Raw genomic sequence first — 25,523 nt, 5'->3', positions numbered from 1 at the left:
AATATGTATCAGGAAGTTGAAAAACCCTGAGTGTTAAAGGATGTTCCTGGAATACACTATCACCTAGTGAGGTGATGCAGTGGTTAGCACACTGGACTAGTGTTCGGGAGGATGAAGGTTCAAACCTGTGTCTGGCCATCCTGATTTAGGTTTTTCGTGAGTTCCTTAAATCACTTCAAGCAAATGCTGGGATGGTTCCTTTGAAAGGGCGTGGCCAACTTCCTCCCCCATCGTTCCTTAATCCAATGGGACCAATGACCTCGCTGTTTGGTCCCCTCCCCCAGACCAACCAACCAACCAACCAACCAACCAACAGGAATATACTAACAGGTTTTTAAAAAGCCCAAAAAACATCTTGGATGTTTTGTTAACTTTTCGCTGAATGTTTTAGGGATCGGATCTACTGAAAGTTGAAAAGTTTTTAACTAAAAAACATCTCCCTATAAAAGCAAACTTACTAATTGACTGTATACCTATGCATCCTAGTGAGTTAAAAAGTGTTGATTTGTTGTGTGCTTCCTTCCTCCAAATATTACCAGTCTACTTCAACCACTGGATTAGGGCATAAGAGCAACATTTAAACGGCATTACAAAGGGCTATTTTTGAGGACCATCCTGCAAAACAATCACATATAAAACATGAATGAAGCACTGAAGGTAGTAAATACGAAAAATGTACTTAAGCAGTTTGGCCAAGCTTGGAATAATGTGAAAGCAGGAACTCTTCAAAGGTACTGAAGAAAACTGTATGATGTTGTTGAAGGAGACACACTGGAAAATTCTGAAGAAATGAAACAAATGGTAAAAAGAAATACTGGATGCGAAGACTTGGATATGTACAAGGTGGATGAATGGGTTGCTCAGGATGATCTGCAAGAAATCATGAAACAAGAAATAGTGGAAACAGTGTTCCTCTTTCAAAACTTTTCAAAAATACATACTGTAATATCATAAAACAAAATAATGTTGTACTTTTTATATATTCATGGCTTAACTGAAAAATCTGTTATCTGAAACAGCTCCCTTCCCCCCCCCCTTTAGTTCAGTTAACTGGAGTTGTAGTGTACATTCGGTGGGTGGTGCCTGGAGACTGTGGTCTGGATAGGCCTCATTTCAAAATATATCTTCAGAATGTGATACCAATTGTGGAAAAGTTGGAGGATCCATCCACAGCAAGGACAGCATTGTCTGGTAAACATTCATCTTTTGGATGTCATTCTTCTGGGTTGGCTGCAAGGATCTTTTTTTATGTGTATGCTTTTAACCTTTCTAAATTTCATTTACATATTTCTTCCTCCATTTTCCAAACTTTGGCATAATTTCCAAAGGCCATACTTAGAAACCTCATGGTGGGCAGTAGGACAACTACCACAGTACTAGTCCAAAATGTGTCATGATTCATACAGGCTTTCAAAAGTATCTAACTGTCTCTTCGTAACACACTGTTATTATATGCAATCCCTACCCTCATAAGTATCTGCTTTTCATACCACAAAAATTCTTGCCCCTCGCCAAACTTCTCCTGAAAGTGCATACTTCACAGCTACTAAAGGCACAAATAAAAAGCGTTTTTGTACTTATTTGCTGCGCTTAGCTTTTAAATAGTTTTTCTGGGAAAACCTAGTGTAGTTTTCGCGTCTCGTATTTCAGTGAGTGTTTCTTGATTATCAGAGTAGCTCATCAGAAGATTATCTTGGGAATTTGTCACCGTATAGAGTAGGGTAAACATAGTCATGTGTAGGGACTGTGGTTGTTGTGAGCGGACGCAAGGAGAATTGGCCACTCTTCGGGGGCAGGTGGAGGCTTTGTCTGTTAGGCTCATCGAGCTCGAGGCGCAGGCGTCGGCTCGTAGTGGCGTTGGGGCAACTGTGGTGAGACCTATGCCTACTTCGGTGGCCTTGGAATCACATGGAACCCCTGATGTCGCTGCGTCTTCTGGCAGTGAGCATCTTACCGGTCAGCCATCACTCCAGGGTGAATGGCGGACAGTGGTGGGCTCGCGCGTGCCTGGCCGAAAGGCGAAGGTGGGATCTGGCCGCGTGGCAGCTGCCTTACCCCTTTCCAACAGGTACGGGGTACTTCCTAGTGGTGATGACATCGTTTCCGAGCCACCACAGGATGCCTCGCCTGTTGGGCCAGTGGCCGATTCTCCGGCAAGGTCCCGACAGTCACAGAGGGCGGGCCTATTAGTTATAGGGAGCTCCAACGTTAGGCGGGTTATGGAGCCCCTCAGGAAAATAGCGGGTAGGTCGGGGAAGAATGCCAGTGTGCACTCGGTGTGCTTGCCGGGGGGTCTCGTCCGTAATGTGGAGGAGGCCCTTCCGGCAGCTATTGAACGCACTGGGTGTGACCGGCTGCAGATAGTAGCACATGTCGGAACGAATGACGCCTGCCGCTTGGGTTCTGAGGCCATCCTTGGTTCCTTCCGGCGGCTGGCTGATTTGGTGAAGACAACCAGCATCGCACGCGGAGTGCAAGCTGAGCTTAATATCTGCAGCATAGTGCCCAGAGTCGATCGCGGTCCTCTGGTTTGGAGCCGTGTGGAGGGTCTAAACCAGAGGCTCAGACGACTCTGCGACTATAATGGTTGCAAATTCATCGACCTCCGTTATTGGGTGGAGAACTGTAGGGCCCCCCTAGACAGGTCAGGCGTGCACTACACACCGGAAGCAGCTACTAGGGTAGCAGAGTACGTGCGGCGTGCACACGGGGGTTTTTTAGGTTAGAGGGACCCCCCCTTGGGCGAAACGATAAAATACCTGACGGCTTACCAGAGAGGACATTATCATCGTTGATAAAGAACGTCCGTCCTCAGAGACCAAAAACAGGAAAAGTTAACGTAATATTGGTAAACTGCAGGAGTATCCAGGGCAAGGTTCCTGAATTAGTATCTCTTATTGAAGGAAATAGTGCGCATATAGTATTAGGAACGGAAAGTTGGTTAAAACCGGAAGTGAACAGTAACGAAATCCTAGACACAGAATGGAATATATACCGCAAGGATAGGATAAACGCCAATGGTGGAGGAGTATTTATAGCAGTAAAGAATTCAATAATATCCAGTGAAGTTATTAGCGAATGCGAATGTGAAATAATCTGGGTTAAGTTAAGTATCAAAGGTGGGTCAGATATGATAGTCGGATGCTTCTATAGACCACCTGCATCAGCAACCGTAGTAGTTGAGCGCCTCAGAGAGAACCTGCAGAACGTCGTGAAGAAGTTTCGTGATCATACTATTGTAATAGGGGGGGGGACTTCAATCTACCAGGTATAGAATGGGATAGTCACACAATCAGAACTGGAGCCAGGGACAGAGACTCTTGTGACATTATCCTGACTGCCTTGTCCGAGAATTACTTCGAGCAGATAGTTAGAGAACCAACTCGTGAAGCTAACGTTTTAGACCTCATAGCAACAAATAGACCGGAACTTTTCGACTCCGTGAATGTAGAAGAGGGTATCAGTGATCATAGTGGTTGCATCAATGACTACAAGTGTAATAAGAAATGCCAAGAAAGGAAGGAAAATATATTTGCTTAACAAGAGTGATAGGGCACAAATCGCAGAATATCTGAGTGACCACCATCAAACGTTCATTTCTGAGGAAGAGGATGTGGAACAAAAATGGAAAAAATTCAGAAACATTGTCCAGTACGCCTTAGATAAGTTCGTACCGACTAAGGTCCAAAGCGAGGGGAAAGATCCACCGTGGTATAACAATCATGTACGAAAGGTACTACGGAAACAAAGAAAGCTTCATCATAGGTTTAAGAGTAGTCGAATCATAGCTGATAAGGAAAAGCTGAACGAAGCGAAAAAGAGCGTAAAGAGAGCAATGAGAGAAGCATTCAACGAATTCGAACATAAAACATTGGCAAACAATCTAAACAAGAACCCTAAAAAGTTTTGGTCATATTTAAAATCGGTAAGCGGATCTAAATCCCCTATTCAGTCACTCGTTGACCACGATGGCACCGAAACAGAGGACGACCGAAGAAAGGCAGAAATACTGAATTCAGTGTTCCGAAACTGTTTCACTGCGGAAAATCGTAACACGGTCCCTGACTTCAGCCGTCGCACGGACGCCAAAATGGAAAATATTGAAATAAACGATATCGGAATTGAAAAACAACTGCTATCACTTAGTAGCGGAAAAGCATCCGGACCAGACGAGATACCCTTAAGATTCTACAGTGATTATGCTAAAGAACTTGCCCCCTTTCTATCAGCAATTTATCGTAGATCGCTGGAAGAACGTAAAGTACCTAGCGACTGGAAGAAAGCGCAGGTCGTTCCCATTTTCAAGAAGGGTCATAAATCAGATGCGAATAATTATAGGCCTATTTCGCTTACGTCAATCTGTTGTAGAATAATGGAACATGTTTTGTGTTCTCGTATTATGACGTTCTTAGATAATACAAATCTCCTTCATCATAACCAACATGGATTCCGCAAACAGAGATCATGTGAAACTCAGCTCGCCCTATTTGCCCAAGAAATTCACAGTGCCGTAGACACTGGCGAGCAGATTGATGCCGTATTCCTGGACTTCAGGAAGGCATTTGATACGGTTCCGCACTTACGTTTAGTGAAAAAAATACGAGCTTACGGAATATCGGACCAGGTTTGTGATTGGATTCAGGATTTCCTAGAAGAAAGAACACAACATGTCATTCTTAACGGTTCAAAATCTGCAGATGTAGAGGTAATTTCGGGAGTACCGCAAGGAAGCGTGATAGGACCTTTATTGTTTACAATATACATAAATGACTTAGTTGACAACATCGGTAGCTCCGTGAGGCTATTTGCAGATGACACGGTTGTCTACAAGAAAGTAGCAACATCAGAAGACTCGTACGTACTCCAGGAAGACCTGCAGAGGATTAATGCATGGTGCGACAGCTGGCAGCTTTCCCTAAACGTAGATAAATGTAATATAATGCGCATACATAGGGGCAGAAATCCATTCCAGTACGATTATGCCATAGGTGGTAAATCATTGGAAGCGGTAACGACCGTAAAATACTTAGGAGTTACTATCCGGAGCGATCTGAAGTGGAATGATCACATAAAACAAATAGTGGGAAAAGCAGGCGCCAGGTTGAGATTCATAGGAAGAATTCTAAGAAAATGTGACTCATCGACGAAAGAAGTAGCTTACAAAACGCTTGTTCGTCCGATTCTTGAGTATTGCTCATCAGTATGGGACCCTTACCAGGTTGGATTAATAGAAGAGATAGACGTGATCCAGCGAAAAGCAGCGCGATTCGTCATGGGGACATTTAGTCAGCGCGAGAGCGTTACGGAGATGCTGAACAAGCTCCAGTGGCGGACACTTCAAGAAAGGCGTTACGCAATACGGAGAGGTTTATTATCGAAATTACGAGAGAGCACATTCCGGGAAGAGATGGGCAACATATTACTACCGCCCACATATATCTCGCGTAATGATCACAACGAAAAGATCCGAGAAATTAGAGCAAATACGGAGACTTACAAGCAGTCGTTCTTCCCACGCACAATTCGTGAATGGAACAGGGAAGGGGGGATCAGATAGTGGTACAATAAGTACCCTCCGCCACACACCGTAAGGTGGCTCGCGGAGTATAGATGTAGATGTAGATGTAGAAATAAACTCACATGCATTCGTGAATTTCTGTTGTCTGCCTCTCAAGTTCTATTTGGTGATATTCTCCACTCAATTACACATTGCAACAATTTCCTAAATGTCATGCTGTGATGTTATCCACGCTTTTAATTGAGAATTTTAATACTAATTTCTTGTCTCAGACTCACATTAGTCACTTACAAATTCATCCCAACAACCTGCACTCCTTTCTGCAATTAAAGTCGGGCTAACCTCTCCAGTCTCCCGTAGCGATCTTTGTTACCCTTCAAGAGCCACTGACAGTACCATGTCATCAACTTCTCTTGTGTGAATATCTGCTGAATTATCTATTCCAGGGGCTTTAGTACTGTCTCTCATGGCCCCCAGGGGTGTTGTGGTCTTGCAATTCAGGCATCACAGTGGCTTCCAAAAAACAATAATTTGGTTTATTTGCCTTCTAAGTAAAGGAACAACATATTCACTAGTAGTGGTATCTAGCAGGCCAGTAAGTGTTGTTACTATGGCACTGTAGTAGATGGCAGATGAATCCTACTATGTGACTCATTTGTTTTTAATCAGTAACAATTAGGCGACGAAACACCAGCAAAGAAAAGCCCAATGCCTTAACGATCCAAGGACAAAAGATTAGCAGGTGAGTGTAACTTCCTGTTTGATTGGGAAACAGTAAAAGGCAGTACATACTCTATACTAGCAGGCATTACAAGAGCAATGTCTTAAGACCTGGTAGAAAAAAAAAAACAGATTTGAAATTTTCCAATAAGTTAATGTCAAGGAGGGATTCATAAGCCTATGATAGCATTAATGATGAGGGGTATTACAAGTAATGTTAAAAAATGAAGGATGATATTTGTAGTTTGCTAGACTTACTGGTAACAAACTGCAAAGTATCTAAGTACTCAACACCAAATACGCAGCTGTGAGGACAAAGCTGTAGATAAAACTCAAAAAGCATTGTACAACATGTCTTAGAAAAGTATGTGCAAAGCAAGATTCTGAGAGGTGGAAAAGATCCACAGTAGTTCAGCACCATGTCAGAAATCTGCTATGAAAGCAGAGAGAGCTTCATTGCAGGATTATATAGAAGGTGAACAAGCCAACATATGCAAAAGATGAGGATTGTGAAAATCATTCCATGAGTCTGAAAATAAAGTTTTGCCTAACAACCTGACTAAAAATCCTACAAAGTTTTGGTCTAATGGAGAGACAGTAAGTGATCAATATCATCTATTAAGTCACTAAGTGATAATACTGGCACTGAAATAAAAGATGACAGAGAATATACCAAAATACTGAATTAAATCTTCCAAAATTGTTTCATCACAGAAAATCGTAATACGGTTCCACATTTCAACCATCACAGAAACATCAAAATAGCAGATATGGACACAAACAACCATGAAATAAAAAATTAAGTAATTCTGCTCAAAACTGACCACATGAGATACTGTGAATTTCTACAGAGATAATGCGAAAGAACTTTCTCCCTTCTAGTAGTGCCACATTGTGGGTCACTGGAGGAATGAAATACACCTAGCAATTGGAAAAAAGCACAGGTTATTTCCATTTTCAAGAAGAGTCATTGGACAGTTGTGCATAATTACAGGCCTAGATCACTAATGTCAATATGATGTAAAATCATGGAAAATATTTTATGCTCACACATAACCACACTTTTCAGGAACAAAAATCTCCTCTATAAAGATAAATATGGATTCTGAAAAAAGTGATGTTGTGAAACTCAGCTTGTTCTGTTCGCCCATGTGATCCAAAGCACCATAGACAAGGTGCTCAGGTCGATGCCATGTTCTTTGAATTCCAGAAGGCATACAATACAGTTCAGCACTGTCATTTAATAGGAAAAATACACACTTACCAAATATCGGACCAGATTTGTGATTAGATTGAAGACTTTCTTGTAGATAGAACTTAACATGTCGTTCTTAATGGAACAATCGTAAAGGTAGTTTTTGGGAGTATAACAAGGATGTGTTATAGGGTCATTACCATTTACAATTTACATTAATAAACTAGTGTTAACATTGGAGGCTCTATGAGGCTATTTGCAGATAATGCTGTTATCTATAGAAAAATAGGAAATGCGAAATGCAGGAAGACCTGCAGAAGATTGATTACTGGTGCAGGGAATGGCAACTGACTCTGGATGTAAATAAATGTAACATATCGTATGTAAACAAGTGAAATGATCCACTACTGTTTGATTACAGCAGTGGCAACAACTTGCCAGAAATAGTAAATGCTGTAAAATACCTAGGAGTGACCCCATCTGGAGTGACCTGAAGTGAAATGCAACTTGAAACAAATAGAAGGCAAAGCAGATGCCAGGATAGGGTTCATTGGAAGAATCTTAAGGAAATGTAATTCATCTACAAAAGAAGTGGCCTACAAAATACTCATTCAGACAATTCTTGAGTAATGTTTGTCAGTCTGAGACCTTTATCAAGTAGGATTAACAGGTGAGAGAGAAGATCCAATAAATAACAGCTCATTTCATCACAGGATCACAGTGAGAGTGTTTTACACATATTCAACAAACTCTAGTGGCAGACTCCAGAAAAGAGGTATTGTGCTATACAGAGCAGTTTACTGTTAAAATTCTGAGAGAGTACTTACGGGAAGAGTCAGGCAACAATTACTTCCTCCCATATAAACCTTGCAAAATGATTGCCATGAGAAAATCAGAGAAATTACAGCTCATACAGAGCTTTCCATGTGACATTTGTGAATGGAACAGGAAAACTGGGCGAAGATAGTAGTACCAGAAGTACCCATGGCCATTCATTATAAGGTGTCTTGCAGATTATAAATGAAGATGTCGATGTAGCAGAAGTTTTGTCCTACTTCTAAGTTTAAACAACTTTATCTAGTTATGGATTTACTATCTTCTAACCACAACTTAAATCAGAAATATCATTTTAATAGCAGCTTCATAAACTTTCTGATATGAAACTTCTAATTGAGCCACATTTAGAAACAGTTTTACACACAATCTCAACTTGCTCTAACACCACTCTCATAAGACATAATAGGAGTTCCAAGGATTTCCCAATATCCAGCACAGCTTCAGTATTGTTTCTCAGGTGTCCCCAAAATGTTCTCAGCTTCAAAGTTTTCACAGATAAGATACACCTAGTCCATTTCTGAATCTCGAGTCATTTTCCTCTCTTTTGACCGCCACCTCAATAATGGTTATACCCTTTTTTTCAGCAATCATCAGACTCATCAAGATATGTCAGTACCTCCACAAACACAGTTAACATCTTTTGATAGTAAAGTATTCCCTTCCATCAAGTTCTGTAATCCATAGTAAACATACATTTTCATATAGTTATCCTTTAAATAAATGCACCATCAATCTCAACACCACCTTCACATCTCAGGATTTCCCTGGCTTTCTGGCCAACAAGCAGATTTCTCATGTCATGACACAGAGCCTCAGTACTTCCCACTTGTCTTAAAAAACACGGAATGTACCTCTTGTCACACACAACTATCCTGCATCAAAACGCATCAACAGCTTCTACACAGTGCTATAATTTTCTGAAACCGTGTCTTGCAATGAAATCAACCTGTTCCAAAATTCCTCCAGAAACACATAGGTTTTAAGTAATCTACTTCTCTCCATACAACCATAGTCACACTGTACTCATCTTTCAACTTGTTTCCTTGGCATATATTCATACCCCTGTAACTGTTTCTGCTGAAAAGTTTATGGTAAACACTTTACAATTACTATATGCCCCAACCCCACCAATGGTAAGCCCTAGTTTGTCATATAAACACCACCTATGGGGAAATTCATGTCATATATAATCTGATGCACATAACTACTGTTCAACTTTCTATGCCATATGGACGTATAATGGTTTCAGTTTATATTAATTGCTCCTGTTAAGGTTTACTTTGTTTTTTTCCCTAAACCTCCTCCTTTTAGCCACCATTTTCACATTATTAATATTTGCCTCTTCTTTCATACTATTCTCTATCTTATCTGTTGTGCAACTGGATTTGTGATATCCTGTCAGAAAGGTCTCAGTTTGTAGTAACTGATGGAAAGTCAAGTAAAACAGAAGTGATACCTGGCATTCTCGAAGAAAGTATTATACGCCATTTTCTGTTGCTCATCCATATAACAGATTTAGGAAACAATATGAGCAGGCATCTTAGACTGTTTGAAGATGATACTGTCATTTACTGCCTAGTAAAGTCATCAGAAGATTAAAACCAACATTAAAATGATTAAGTCAAGATATTTGTATGATGTGAAAAGTGGTAATTGACCCTACATAATGAAAAGTGTGAGGCCATCACATGAGCACTAAAAGGAATCTGTTAAATTTCGGTTACACAATAAATGACACAAATCTAAACGCTATCAATTCGACTAAATACCTAGGGATTACAGTACAAATAACTTAAACTGGAAGGTGTACCGCAGGTCTCTTAGAAGAGCATAGCATTCCAAAGGATTGGAAAAGGGCACAGGTCATCCCCGTTTTCAAGAAGGGATGTTGAACAGATGTGCAGAACTATAGACCTATATATCTAACGTCGATCAGTTGTAGAATTTTGGAACACATATTATGTTCGAGTATAATGACTTTTCTGGAGACTAGAAATCTACTCTGTAGGAATCAGCATGGGTTTTGAAAAAGACGATCATGTGAAACCCAGTTCGCACTATTCGTCCACGAGACTCAGAGGGCCATAGACATGAGTTCCCAGCTAGATGCCGTGTTTCTTGACTTCCGCAAGGCGTTCGATACACTTCCCCACAGTCATTTAATGAACAACGTAAGAGCATATGGACTATCAGACCAATTGTGTGATTGGATTGAAGGGTTCCTAGATAACAGAACACAGCATGTCATTCTCAATGGAGAGAAGTCTTCCGAAGTAAGAGTGATTTCAGGTGTGCCACAGGGGAGTGTCGTGAGACCGTTGCTATTCACGATATATATAAATGACCTTGTGGATAACATCAGAAGTTCACTGAGGCTTTTTGCGGATGATGCTGTAGTATATTGAGGGGTTGTAACAATGGAAAATTGTACTGAAATGCAGGAGGATCTGCAATGAATTGACGCCTGGTGCAGGGAATGGCAATTGAATCTCAATGTAGACAAGTGTAATGCCCTGCGAATACATAGAAAGAAAGATCCTTTGTCATTTAGCTACAATATACCAGGTCAGCAACTGGAAACAGTTAATTCCATAAATTATCTGGGAGTAGGCATTAGGAGTGATTTAAAATGGAATGATCATATAAAGTTGATCGTAGGTAAAGCAGATGCCAGACTGAGATTCATTGGAAGAATCCTAAGGAAATGCAATCCGAAAACAAAGGAAGTAGGTTACAGTATGCTTGTTCCCCCACTGCTTGAATACTACTCACCAGTGTGGGATCCGTACCAGATAGGGTTGATAGAAGAGATAGAGAAGATCCAACAGAGAGCAGAACGCTTCATTACAGGATCATTTAGTAATCGCGAAAGCGTTACAGAGCTGATAGATAAACTCCACTGGAAGACTCTGCAGGAGAGACGCTCAATAGCTCGGTCCGGGCTTTTGTTGAAGTTCTGAGAACATACCTTCACCGAGGAGTCAAGCAGTATATTGCTCCCTCCTATGTATATCTCACAAAGAGACCATGAGGATAAAATCAGAGAGATTAGAGCCCACACAGAAGCATACCGACAATCCTTCTTTCCACAAACAATACGAGACTGGAATTGAAGGGAGTACCGATAGAGGTACTCAAGGTGCCCTCCGCCACACACTTTCAGGTGGCTTGCGGAGTATGGATGTTGATGTAGATGTAATGTTATGGGGAAGGAGAACCAGAGACTGCATTTTATTGTCAGAACACTTAAAAGATGAAACAAATCCACTAAAGAGACTGCCTACACTACACCTGCCTGTCCTCTGCTAGACTATTATGGGCTGTATGGGATCCTTACCAGATAGGACTGCTGGAGAGCACCAAAAAAGTTCAAAGGGTAGTTCACTTTGTACTATCACGAAATAGGAGAGAGGGAGGGAGAGAGAGGGGGGGGGGGAGAGAGAGAGAGGGGGGGGGGGAGAGAGAGAGAGGGGGGGGGGGAGAGAGAGAGAGAGAGAGAGAGAGAGAGAATTGAAGATATGGCAGTTGTGGTGACAATCTTTAAAACAACAGCAAGATCTTTTCATGAAATTTCAATCATCAACTTTCTCCTACAGATGCAAAAATATTCTGTTGCCACCCACCTACATACAGAGAAATGTAATTTGTAATAATATAAGAGAATCAGAACTCTCATGGAAAGATTTAAGCGTCTGGTTTTCCCGCACACTCTTGGAGGCTAAAATGGTAGAGAAACAGCGCAAAAGTGGTTCGATGAATCCCCTGCCAGGCACTTAAGTGTGAATTTCATAGTTGTTATGTAGATGTGTATCATCTAACCCATTACTGTCAGTCTGCCCAACCTAGGTCTAAGTTGCCATCTGTCCCCTCCACCACTTCAAACTACCATTTGCTGTTAGTATTTAAGCACCTTTTGCCTTCTCATCTTGTTATACTGAGTCTCCTTTGATCTAGGATGCTGGTTGAATTTTCATATTTCATCTGGAAGAGTGATTTCTTCCAACATTACAGATTATAAAAGCTACAATTTCTATCAGTTACCTACTTTGTCATTTGGCACATAGAAGCATCATCTTCAATCCAATAAAATTACTGGAGTGTGTTTCTGACTGTAATCAGCAGTGAATTATAACCTAAAATATATTTATACTTATAAAGAGTTGTTACAGGACTATAAATATCCACCACAGGTGGGCACTACATTTTTCAGTATTTAACTGCACACAGTAACAGCAGAGATTTCTTATGCAAGTACAAAAAAAGTTTTCCACATAGCTTACCTGGTATGGCAGGTAGATGAATGGAAGGCAGAAAGCAATGACTGCAACACCTATTACGTATCACCTCTGAAGCTGACAGACTAAGTCAATGGTCATTTACAGAGTATGCAGGATCTTTTAAATAGGATGGTAAATATCTAAAAAGGTGGTAGTGCAGAAAACTTCAAGCAAAAAACATTTGTGTGTGTGTGTGTGTGTGTGTGTGTGTGTGTGTGTGTGTGTGTAGCTCATTTGTAAAGTTACAATAAATGCACAGGTCAAAAGATTAATGGTAATCGAGAGTCTGACTTTTGACTTAATTGTTTCATTCTATTCTGTTACTGATGTTTTTCACAATGCTACATATGTTTACACATGATGCACATGTTTACGCTCTCACAACAAACCCTTAATGAGTGTCAAAACAAAAGAACTTTCGCTGTACGTAAAGAATACCACGTACAATCCCTAAGAAACAAAATGAGCATCAACTATAGGACAGTTTCAAGTGTGTGGAGCATTATTCTCTGAAGAGACCAAAGAGAATTCTATGGGCGCTATTAAACGTAAGTCCTCTACATTTACATTTATACTCCATGAGCTACCGTATGGCCCATGGTGGAGGCACTTCAGTCTTATATTAATGAGTAATGTCTTTCTGTCCAACTGCACTTGAGTATGGAGCATGGGAAAACACACACTATATGTCTCGGTATGCACCCTAATCTCTCTTATTTTATTCCCATTGTGTCCTATGTGCAATATATGATGGAGGCACAAAATTATTGCAGAGTCTTCCTCAAACACCTGTACTTTAAATTTAATTGACAGGGTTTCACAACAATAGCGTTACATTTCTTCCTAACGTTCACACTTAAGTTAACAGAATATCTTCAGCACATTTTTGTAAAGGCTCTCCTAGCCTGTTATAATTGTAGCAGGGCATCTCTTAGTTAGTATTACCCTAAACATTTAAATGTGATGGTCTCCACAAGTTTTTTACTATTTTTTTAATCAGATATTGTCTTTGTTATGGACAGAATGTCTCTTGATTCACAAATAGGTGCAATATATTCACAAACAAACTTCCACAAACTGCTTACACGCAATACTTGTCTCATTCCTGCTGGCATCAGTGACACCCTTCGGTCACATCAGGGTTCATTGCACAGCCATTACTGAGACGCAAGTTCATACCACCTGTCTGTGGTGTGATAGGATTAATAGTCAGTCAAATGGGATTGATGCTTTACTGAATCATCTTGCAAGGATTAAGCTCACAACCTTTCAGTAAAGTGAAGTTTTACTCTTACTGGCTTCAGGAGCAAGCATGGCCTTTCATCATGATGGTGTTGCTGCATATTCTTGTCATTAAATGAAGTTTCAACGAATGATGGGAAACTTTGACAGTTGTATTTGCAGGACACTGAATTCTCTGGCTCTTATTGAGTTACATATTTACATCGCCATGGCTGAGAAAGTCTAATGAGCAAAAATTAATGCAAAATATGAGATGGCTGCTAGCATCGCATTGTAGATTTGGCCACAACCAGTCACATTTGCTTTCGGTTTACATTTTTTTCATGCTTATAAACATACTGCACACACATATAGCAATTAAAAACAAACTAACTAAAAAAATTAAGTGATTTGTTGTGACCACGAACATATATAGCTCAATACTGCAAGCATCAAGAAAAGAATGCCAAGATCACCCATGTGAAGAGAACTGCACTGAGAAGCACACTGCATGTTGATCAAAATTCTGAGATTCTAATTTAAAATGTTAAAATTGTTCAACTATTTCCTTGATTATTAAATCCATCAAAAAGTAGTTTTTATTCTCTCAAACTATTTTGTGAGCTTTCCATTGCAAACAACTCAATTGTTACTCTAAGTTAGATACATGTTTTACAGGAGTGTTTTGCTTGAAACTACCTGTACTAACTGTACATACTTGAAGCCATGTACATTTGGTTGAAGACAGGACTCATATTTTTGGTCAATAAAGGGAAATGCAAACATAGAAGCCCGTGAATTTATTATCTGTGGTGTAAAAAATAAAGTAAATGAAGAAAAAAAATCAAATCATAAAATAATGCAACTTAACAAAAATAAAATGTAGCATACCTGTATCTCCCGTCCATTTTTATCTGCAGCTTGTTTTAATGAACTAATTACATCCTGCAGTTCTTTATTTTCAGCAAGTGATTCTTTAAAAAGTTTTTCCAGATCAGAAGTTTGTTGATTAAGTCTTTTACATGTCTCCTGATATTGCTCCACCTAAAGAAAGTGAAATGGCTGACTTTTAAAAATTCCGCAATTCTGACAGAACAGACCAAACCACGAGGAACGCTTACATCAGCGCAGATCAACATCATTTCAACGTTGTTCCAAATACTGATAAAGGAAGTTTACTTAGTATTTTCAGAAATGTTTACACAATATAGTTATTACTATTAGAAACTTAGTAAACCAGATATGTAACCAAATAATATCTCATTTACACATGGAATTGGCCACAATCATGAATATTTCTGCATGAAAAAAATATGTGTCCTATAGATGTTGTGAATACAGGTGGAATAAGTACAACAAATTCTTAAGTACACATTCAGCAGTACTAAAACAGAACTGAATTTTGAGGGCTCTGTGGTACAAATAAAAGAATTTAAACAGCAGGGTCAGAGTGTAAACACTGTCAAATCAGACCACTTGGATGTTTCTAGAATGAATTTTCACTCTGCAATGGAGTGTGCATTAGTCTGAAACTGTCTAGCAGATCAAAAATTAGTGCAAGACTGTGACTCAAACCTGAGACCTTGGCCTTTTGCGGCCAAGTGCTCTACTGTCTGGATGTTATTTGTTCCACTGTTTCAATGTAGCATAGCTACATACCAATAAAAATTCCATTGTTTGTTCAGTCAATACCTTTTTCTTTACCTATGCAACTGTTCAGCATTCTGCAGACAATGAGGCTTACAAGAGAAGCACTCCCTGCCAGACAGGAGAGGACACAAGTATGAAATTGGTCTGAAATGTATGCAACCAGCCCAGTATTTGGTTCAAGTAGGTCATAGAGACCACGTAATCATAAACCAGAAGGTTTTCTAGAAAAATGGTTCCACAGCGACAAGAATTGTTTAAAAGAAGTCACTGTCCAAATATGGACGTACTGTCTTTACTGCCATGTGCTATTAGTCTATTCCAAATGAGGCACTTGTAATGTGTTAACACATTGTGTATTGTCATCTCTCACAAAATATACGTGGTCCAGTCACATTAATGTGACCACTGTCTATTTTTTATGTCAAAGTGCAATAATCAATAATCACTCACAGACAGCAGGTGGCAGCACTTGCAGTGGAGAGTATATAAAGCATGTCAATGGGTGGGTGAGGAGGGGGGGACAGTGCAGTCACTGTTGTGGGAACAGAGTGATTTATCTGATGTCCAAAATGGCTCACTCACTGGCTTCAGGGCCAAAGGTGGAAGCATTTCCAGAACAGCAATGTTCATGAACTGTTCGCATGCCACACCGGTTAAAGCAGACTGTGTATAGCTAAATGGTGCTATCCAAAACTGGCAGCGAAGCAACTGTTGTGCACCAGGGGCCATAGATGACAGGGGTGAATGCGGACTGCAGAGATGTGTACATGTGAACAGACATGCAACTGTTGAGCAACTGACCACCCAGATATACCTAGGGGGTACCAACAGTGTCTCCTCAATGAGTGTTCAGCAAACTTTGCTGTGTATGGGCCTTGGCAGCAGGTGCCTGGTTCACACTCCCATGGTGGCTGTTGTTCATTGGCAACAAAGGTTGGAATTTGCACACCAATATCGCAACTGGACATCCACCAAGTGGCAACAGGTGGCCTTTTCATGTCACAAACACTGTACGCACCATGAGAAACATTGTTGTTGGTGTATATGGCCCAGCAACAATCGTCGGAAGGGTCCAGGCTGGAGGAGGGAACGTTATGGCCGGGGGAATGTTTCTGTAGCATTCCCTGGGCTATCTCGTCACTCTGGAATACGCAATGGATCACCACAAGTATGCATCTATCCTTGAGGACCGTGTCTACTCTTACATGCAGTTTGTTTTTACTTGGCACAATGGCATCTACCGGCAGCACAATGCAAAATGTCACACAGCTCGCAGTGTATGGGCATGGTTTGAAGAGTAGTGGCCAGTCCTGGATACGGCATGTCTCTGCATCTGTCAGTACCTTCCAGAACCTCTTTGACTTTTTTTCTGTACATCTGCACTGCAAAAGGTGGTTATTCACTTTTCTGATAGGTGGTCAGATTGATGTGACTGGACTGTGTAGTATACCTATACACAATTTCTGTTGGACACAGTGATGAGATCATCATGTACAATCTATTAATGCACTTCGAGAAGCTAGCTTGAAAAATTACATGTCTTTTAAAATCAGCCAGAAACACTACAATAAAACTTGATAGCCAGATGGAAACAATGACTCTTTTTGAATAAAAGAGAATGGCCACATTAAGAGTTGTGTTAAATACCCAGCCGTCACAAATATAAGAGCTAGTGTTGCAGTAGATGGCTGACAGTGTGAAAATAACAAATTACTGTATTACACAAAAACTTGTAAAATATGGCAAATCTAGGGGTACACAAAGGCTCACAGAAATATCAAATGAAAACAGGATACTGAAGAAATTTACAACACAGTCATCAATACATTAAAACATAGCAAGCTGAAACTATTTCCACTGCTATTATTTTACTCCAACCAAATAACTAATTTTTTCCCAAAAAATGGTTCAAATGGCTCTGAGTACTAAGGGACTTAACATCTGAGGTTATCAGTCCCCTAGAACTTAGAACTACTTAAACCTAACTAAGCTAAGGACATCACACACATCCATGCCCGAGGCAGGATTCAAACCTGCGACTGTAGCGGTCGCGCGGTTCCACACTGAAGCACCTAGAACTGCTTGGCCACTGCGGCCGGCAATTTTTTCCCATATATTTCAAATGTGTCTGACTGAACATACGGTGTGTATACTATATACATTCGAAATTGCCAAAATACTATGTATATAATTTTTCTCGTTAATTTATTATTCAGGTAGTAGTTTTCTGTCCACCAATTACACTAATATAATTAGTTTTGTTTAAAATCATGCTAATAAAGAGTAATTGATAACTTAAATTATTACTACAGCATGCTGTTTGAACTAATCAATAGTTGTGAGAGAATTGACACCACTTATCAGAAAGTTGTCAATTCATTCTTTCTGCTAACCTGTTTCAGTTTTCCAAAAGTAATTCACTTGAAATCTATCTGTAAGTAAAGATCAGTCACACCCAAATTTAATTTTGCCAGCTGAGCCACTGTACCTCAGATGACAGGATTGGACCTATATACACTCCTGGAAATTGAAATAAGAACACCGTGAATTCATTGTCCCAGGAAGGGGAAACTTTATTGGCACATTCCTGGGGTCAGATACATCACATGATCACACTGACAGAACTACAGGCACATAGACACAGGCAACAGAGCATGCACAATGTCGGCACTAGTACAGTGTATATCCACCTTTCGCAGCAATGCAGGCTGCTATTCTCCCATGGAGACGATCGTAGAGATGCTGGATGTAGTCCTGTGGAATGGCTTGCCATGCCATTTCCACCTGGCGCCTCAGTTGGACCAGTGTTCGTGCTGGACGTGCAGACCGCGTGAGACGACGCTTCATCCAGTCCCAAACATGCTCAATGGGGGACAGATCCGGAGATCTTGCTGGCCAGGGTAGTTGACCTACACCTTCTAGAGCACGTTGGGTGGCACGGGATACATGCGGATGTGCATTGTCCTGTTGGAACAGCAAGTTCCCTTGCCGGTCTAGGAATGGTAGAACGATGGGTTCGATGACGGTTTGGATGTACCGTGCACTATTCAGTGTCCCCTCGACGATCACCAGTGGTGTACGGCCAGTGTAGGAGATCTCTCCCCACACCATGATGCCGGGTGTTGGCCCTGTGTGCCTCGGTCGTATGCAGTCCTGATTGTGGCACTGACCTGCACGGCGCCAAACACGCATACGACCATCATTGGCACCAAGGCAGAAGTGACTCTCATCGCTGAAGACGACACGTCTCCATTCGTCCCTCCATTCACGCCTGTCGCGACACCACTGGAGGCGGGCTGCACGATGTTGGGGCGTGAGCGGAAGACGGCCTAACGGTGTGCGGGACCGTAGCCCAGCTTCATGGAGACGGTTGCGAATGGTCCTCGCCGATACCCCAGGAGCAACAGTGTCCCTAATTTGCTGGGAAGTGGCGGTGCGGTCCCCTACGGCACTGCGTAGGATCCTACGGTCTTGGCGTGCATCCGTGCGTCGCTGCGGTCCGGTCCCAGGTCGACGGGCACGTGCACCTTCCGCCGACCACTGGCGACAACATCGATGTACTGTGGAGACCTCACGCCCCACGTGTTGAGCAATTCGGCGGTACGTCCACCCGGCCTCCCGCATGCCCACTATACGCCCTCGCTCAAAGTCCGTCAACTGCACATACGGTTCACGTCCACGCTGTCGCGGCATGCTACCAGTGTCAAAGACTGCGATGGAGCTCCGTATGCCATGGCAAACTGGCTGACACTGACGGCGGCGGTGCACAAATGCTGCGCAGCTAGCGCCATTCGACGGCCAACACCGCGGTTCCTGGTGTGTCCGCTGTGCCGTGCGTGTGATCATTGCTTGTACAGCCCTCTCGCAGTGTCCGGAGCAAGTATGGTGGGTCTGACACACCGGTGTCAATGTGTTCTTTTTTCCATTTCCAGGAGTGTATTTATCACCCTTATTTTTCTAAACCAGATAAAACACTTCATTTTTCAGTTAAGTCCATAATTAAGAATTTGTATAAATTAACATAATTTTAAATGTACTTGTAAATTGGTAATTCACAGAGGAGGCATAAAAATAGATCTGTAATCTGTTTTCCTTTGTTAATGAGCCATATTTTAGTTAAAGCAAGTTCTTGTTGAAACCTATACAGCATTTGCATTTTCACACTATAGTTTTATAAACAGATCTGCAATTTACAAAATCACAAAATATCATTACACCAGTCTTTATATCCCACCCAAACGTAGTCAGTCACAGGCTAGCATTCATTGTGTCAACAATATGTAGTCACTTACATTGTATCTTTGCGAAACTCTTAGGTTAAAGTGTGGTTCGCACTTAAACATCAACCTTGCAGTACTTCAAGGTTATCATCTGCTGCAATTACAGTGTTAATTCCTCAGTGTCCACTTCGTACATTTCTATGTGGTATTATCGGTTATCAGAAAACCTACCGAGTCCACTGACTGCGTAATTCGACAGCAACTTTATGAGGTTTATCTGTCAAGAACCATATCCAAAAGTGGCCTGTAAATATTTAGCCACTGTCAGGCTGATTTGGAGGTTGTTGTATGTGTCTGCCTGTGATTAATACACTACACAAGATCTGAAACTGGTCATCATGTTGTTATGATTGTCAATAAATGTGCAAAGTAATTAAATGCTCTGCTGAGTATATTATTTGAGAATTTATCATAAAACCAGTTTACACCAGTTCAATGAATTTCCACTTATGAGACACCATGTGCAATCCAGTGATCACAGGTTAGTACGCTTACAACAATGGTTCATACTTGACAAGCAGTGGGCTCAACAACACCTAATATACACAGAGAACAATTTGTTTTGTTTATATCACAGTCCTACTGAAACTGATCTAGCATCCCAGCTGATGGTTCAGCAGAAGACTAATTCTCCCTCAACTGTTCCTGCATATGGTCAATACCTGAAACAGTTTCCAAGAGTAGCTAATAATATCTCTCACATTCAAAATGGACTTGCATTATCCTCTAAGAACAATCTTGATCAGTAAAAGCAGCAAAATCTTCTTTAAGTACACAGTGTCCATCGCCTCAAAACGTGATTAATCAAGCTAATATAAACCTCTTAGTAAAGGCAAGTGAGTTCACTGAAATGACCTGATGCTTCAATGAGTGGTCACTTCTATCATATTCTGGTGAAGGTGATATGATGAAAGTGAGACTCTTTGAACCATTGCACCATTTCAATGAACTAATTTGGCTGAAAACCAGAGAGCTTTATATTAGTTCAACTTGATGAGAAGGAATTCGATCACAATTATCAAATTAACTGTATGCTGTTACTAACTTCATAACAGAGGAATAAACAGTAGGTGGTTAATACATGCATAAATCATGAAAGATGATATTTGGTACATAAATAAGGCCTTAATCTAATTAATGAAATGAAAAATATTTTTATAACATTTTATACAATGCAGTCAATGCCACATGTCTAATATGTTTCCCTACTGGAACACCACTGCCCACTCACAGTCTTTAAACTTTCAATTCGTTTCTCAAAAATCATTCACACAACTTCTCAGTTTGTTATACCTTCAACCCCCTTTAAACTTGCATATTGCCCAAGTTAAGCCTTTAACATCATCGTAAACAAATTGTCTATAGTGCCTGTATCTCATTGACATCCTGCTGCTTCTTCAGTGATACAGCTAAATCCAGTCATAACAGCCTTTTCAGTAATCTGTTCTCCTTTAGATGAAGCTCCCAATGGAAATACTTTCATGCTATTTGATCGCTATCAATTTCTGGCCAAGTGTAAGTTGAAGCCCATTTATTTACCCATTCTACTCCCTTCTAAAATTGGATTCTTCCTTAACCAAGTTTATTTTCTGATACTTTCAAGTAATTTCTCAGATTCATTATGTTGGTCACATCCTAGTAATATTAGCATTACTTCCACTAATATAACAACCAACTTATCCAAGAATACAATGTGTACCTCTAGTCTCTACCACTCTCTCTCTGACCCCACCCCCACCATATACATTGTTGCGCACACGCGCAGGTAAGAGAATGAATGAATGTGTGTGCTTATGTGTGCGTGCACATCATTTACACTTTTGAAGATATAATTTAATGAAATGAGATAAAATGCTTAATCAGAGAAGAACATATTGTCAAACACCAGCATTGAAAATTGTGAATTTAAGTTCTAATACAAGTACAATCAATTTAACTTCCAGAAAGTCACTGTCATTAATACTTTATAATGTGTGAATTAAACCTCCAATTTCTGTTGACTCCACCCATCTTTTTGCCATATACCTCCAATTTCTGTTGCCTCCACCCATCTTTTTGTCATATATACACTCCCAATCACAGTCAAAAAGTGTAAGTTCTATGTATTGTTATACGAAATGTATTTTATTTGTATGATCCCATATGATTCATACTACCAAAACTATTAACTGACATTTCAAAGCTCTTACTAGACAGAAACAATTCTACATATGAACTGTACAGAAATAAAATAATCTCAAGGTACTGGCATATTAAACAAATGTTTTCAATTTATTTTGCATACCTTCAGTGACAGCCTCTTCTTTTCCTTTTCAATCTCCAAGATTTTTGTATTAGTTTCATGGAACGATGATTCACGTAAACTGTCTATAGTTGATAGGAGCCTCCTGTTCTCAAGCTCAAGCTTCAGAGCCCTTGCCTGAGCACTACTGCTCAGTTGTTCTGATAAACTATTGTCTGCTGAACCTTGAAATCAACCACACAGCAATGAGTACATAAAGCAACATTTCGCAATACTTAGGTTACATTAAAATTAATTTCACAATGCTATATCCACTCCAAAAATACAAAAGTATTTATGTAATACATTAGTTATGGAAAACAATGACCTTTTCTATTATCCAAATAAGTTCTTGCACATCCCTGCACCCAAATCTTCATCCTTTTGCAAGTGAAATTACTTTTACTGATATCAGAATAGTGGTAGATTTTTCTCTTGTTGCTAGTAGGGTTTTTCTTTGCTGCATTCGCAATGAGATGGAAGGTTCTTCCTGAAGATACTCGGGGTGGTTGCTGATGTGGGCTAGGTCAGTTGATACAAACTGAAGCTACTTGACCAACACTGACAGCTTTCCCTCACTATCAATATAGCCCAACTGTGTTAGGAGACACCACTCGGCTTATTCTGTCATTTGCTTTTGCAAATGAAAGCAAATGTGACATAGGGAGTCAATGACACACTAAACAAAATTATCAGACAACAATATAAAAGTTGGAATGTGTTGGTCACATCCAAAAGAGGCTTGGTGAAAGGCTTCATCGCTTCCGAAAGACAAGAAAGTTGAAGTACATGAGGATGGGAAACCAAAAGGCAGGATTACTCTGAAAGAAAATGATTCTCTCCAGATATTTTATGGGAGAGCCATCTGGAAAAACACACATAATTTAGAGGCAATGAGGCGTGCTGTGTGGGCATCTTCTCTCCCCCCCCCCCCCCCCCCTCCCACAAGCTACCCACTGACCAAACACAAATGCAAAATCTGTGTCCGAAGGACGATTGGTGTAAGTTCAACAACAGAAATGAGATGTATTCACATAAACACTCATTACCAGAACCTGTTATGAATGCAATGAAGCCCACATTCAGGTTTCTCGCAAACCCTGATTTATTGAGGAAGTATCTTCATGGAAAGACACAAAATGCAAATGAAAGCCTCAATAATTTAATTTAGATTAGATGCTCAAAAAGGACATTCTGTGAACTTGAAGTACTCAAAATAGGTGTCAATGACGCAGTTTTATGTTACAATAATGGAAATAATGGCAGAACTGAAGTGCTGAAGAGAGTTGCTATAAATCCTGGTGTGTTTACAACAAAAGCATTTTACACCACCGATGAGAGCAGGGCCAAGAAAGCTAACAGATCAGTGTCTTACCTGCAGATACAGGCCAGGCAGATTCGAAGAGGAGAGAAGAGAAGAGAAACCTGGAGGATGAGGAGTATCAGTACAGACGATTTTAAAATTGAGGTAAGCTTATTACATGTAGGGGTATGAGAAGAAAATCTTTGAACTTCATTTTCTCTGTTTTACATTTTTTACGTTATTAGAACCCTTTTCTCAAAAATTATATATGTGCTAATGCTATGAAATTTTCAGGAACTGTTCACAATGTGTTGCTGTCTCCCTGGAACTAAAAAATATGAGATCCTGCAATTACATTCTGATTTTTAGATGATTGTATGTAGAAAAAAAAGTTAAGTTTGGATGTGCAAAATTAAAAACTCTGTTAATTATACAATTTGTACCACAAATTAATAACTGTAGTGCAGTGGTCTTATAATCTTCTTAGGACACTACAACAAAAATTTTTAGAATAATTGCATGATTAGAATTTGAGTTACGGCTTTTTATAAAAAAAAAAAAAAAGACAATAAAAAATCAAAAATTCAAATTTCTGTCAAAATATTAATCCTGCATATTTTATTATATTTTTACATTAAAACACAGCACCTTTGCCTTACACATGCAAAATTTTAGATTTGTACATTAATAAATACGGCTGTAATGATTTTTTAAATAAATGTTTACATTTTCCGTTACATCTCCCCTTAAAACCACTACATTCACAATGTTGGTATCACTCACAATGCAAAGGAAGAAGAAATGAACATACAAAAACACTGTGTTGAATGCAAAACAGGTGAAATCACAATAAAATTTCTATGAAGACAACATGCGTAAGGTTTCACAAGAGTGAGGTGCAAAGAAAACAAATGCAGCTAAAGAAAAATTAGATTCCTAAAAGCTGAAAAATCATGAAGGGAGGAATTGCAACCACGTTTTTCTTCCAACTACAAACTCTGCTGGCAACAGGGGAAAACCCCGTAGACTTCAAAACATGTAATGAGGAGTAATTAAGGTCGTAAGTAAATAGTACACCGCATGCATATGCAAAAACTGATTTTAATCTGTAAGTACAAAAATGTAGAAACATATTATGTATTCTATATTTACACAACCATGACTGATGATACTTTGTAAATAAAAGTGAAATTTATCAGGTGTAATACTCTCTTAAGTTTGAGTTTGCTTAAGACAGAAGTGGGGAAAAGTCAATATACTGACAGCTACTGTGGTAGATGACTATCTAAACAAACATATTTTTAAGTTTAGAGTATGTTCTGGGATCCTGCAACAGACAATTGCTAGGAATATTAGTTTGTAATTCTGGACATCTACTATTTTATTCCTCTTATAGACAGGGGCGACCTATCCTCTTTTCCAGTGATGACGGACTGTTTACTGCAGAACGTATTTCCAATAAACATGGGTTGCAAAGGGGCTAATTTCACAACATACTCAATGTAAAATATTATTTGCTTGTGCTTTCTACATCCAATTCACTTAAAATCAGAAATTCTTGAGATTTCCTGAAGGTCATTTGCCAAGGTTTGACAGAGGAATAAGTTGTGTGCATTTTTTACACATGTTGGAGTTCCCCTTAATATTTGTATATCAGTTTCACAACATCTCTTTTGAACCCAGGATGGATCTTTTGAAGCTTTATTTTTATACTTTTGGCTTCCTTCAAGGTTTAGTTTACTATACTTGATATACAAGGGTTGGAACTTTAATAGTGGCAACTATTTATTTACAGCTCGTACAAAATAGATACGTGTTTCAAGGTTTTACTGACCTTCAAAGTAGTCACTAGCATTGTGTATAACCCTTTGCCAGCGATGTAGAAGTCAGAAGCTACTCTTAGCAGTGCCAGTTGTGTTGACAGTTCGAGCAGCGCGGCCTATTACCAGACGAATTTGTAGCAGTTCTGAAGCGAATGCCATGAAGTGTTTCCTTCAGTTTATAAATGGAGTTGAACTTATGAGGGCTTACGTAAGGAACTGCAGTAGGTGGTACAACGCTTAGCGGCCCCATCAGTCAAACAAATCAGTAACAGCTTGCACTGTACGTGCTTGAGCATTGTCCTGCAAAATGATGGTCAGGTCCTGCAGAAAGTGTCATCACTTTTTTATCCATGCTGTTCACTTTTGGAGTACAGCCTACGACCAGCTTAGAGACTGAAGTGATGACACTTTCTGCAGG

General features: G+C 40.0%; 1 protein-coding gene across 1 annotated transcript in view; it reads right to left on the bottom strand.

Moving 5' to 3' along the window:
• LOC124721892 (protein Daple) overlaps window positions 1-25,523 on the bottom strand; it is a 181,339-nt gene that overhangs the window by 86,915 nt on the left and 68,901 nt on the right. Inside the window, exons 10-11 of the mRNA XM_047247044.1 lie at window positions 21,983-22,164; window positions 14,660-14,812 (exon numbers count right to left, since the gene is read on the bottom strand). Of these exons, the coding sequence (XP_047103000.1) occupies window positions 14,660-14,812; window positions 21,983-22,164 (335 nt within the window). The remainder of the gene's footprint in view (window positions 1-14,659; window positions 14,813-21,982; window positions 22,165-25,523) is intronic.

Source organism: Schistocerca piceifrons, chromosome X, assembly GCF_021461385.2.
Source record: "Schistocerca piceifrons isolate TAMUIC-IGC-003096 chromosome X, iqSchPice1.1, whole genome shotgun sequence".
NCBI lineage: Eukaryota > Metazoa > Arthropoda > Insecta > Orthoptera > Acrididae > Schistocerca > Schistocerca piceifrons.
The sequence above is the reverse complement of the archived record's forward strand: the minus strand, read 5'-3'. Positions and strand labels throughout refer to the sequence as shown.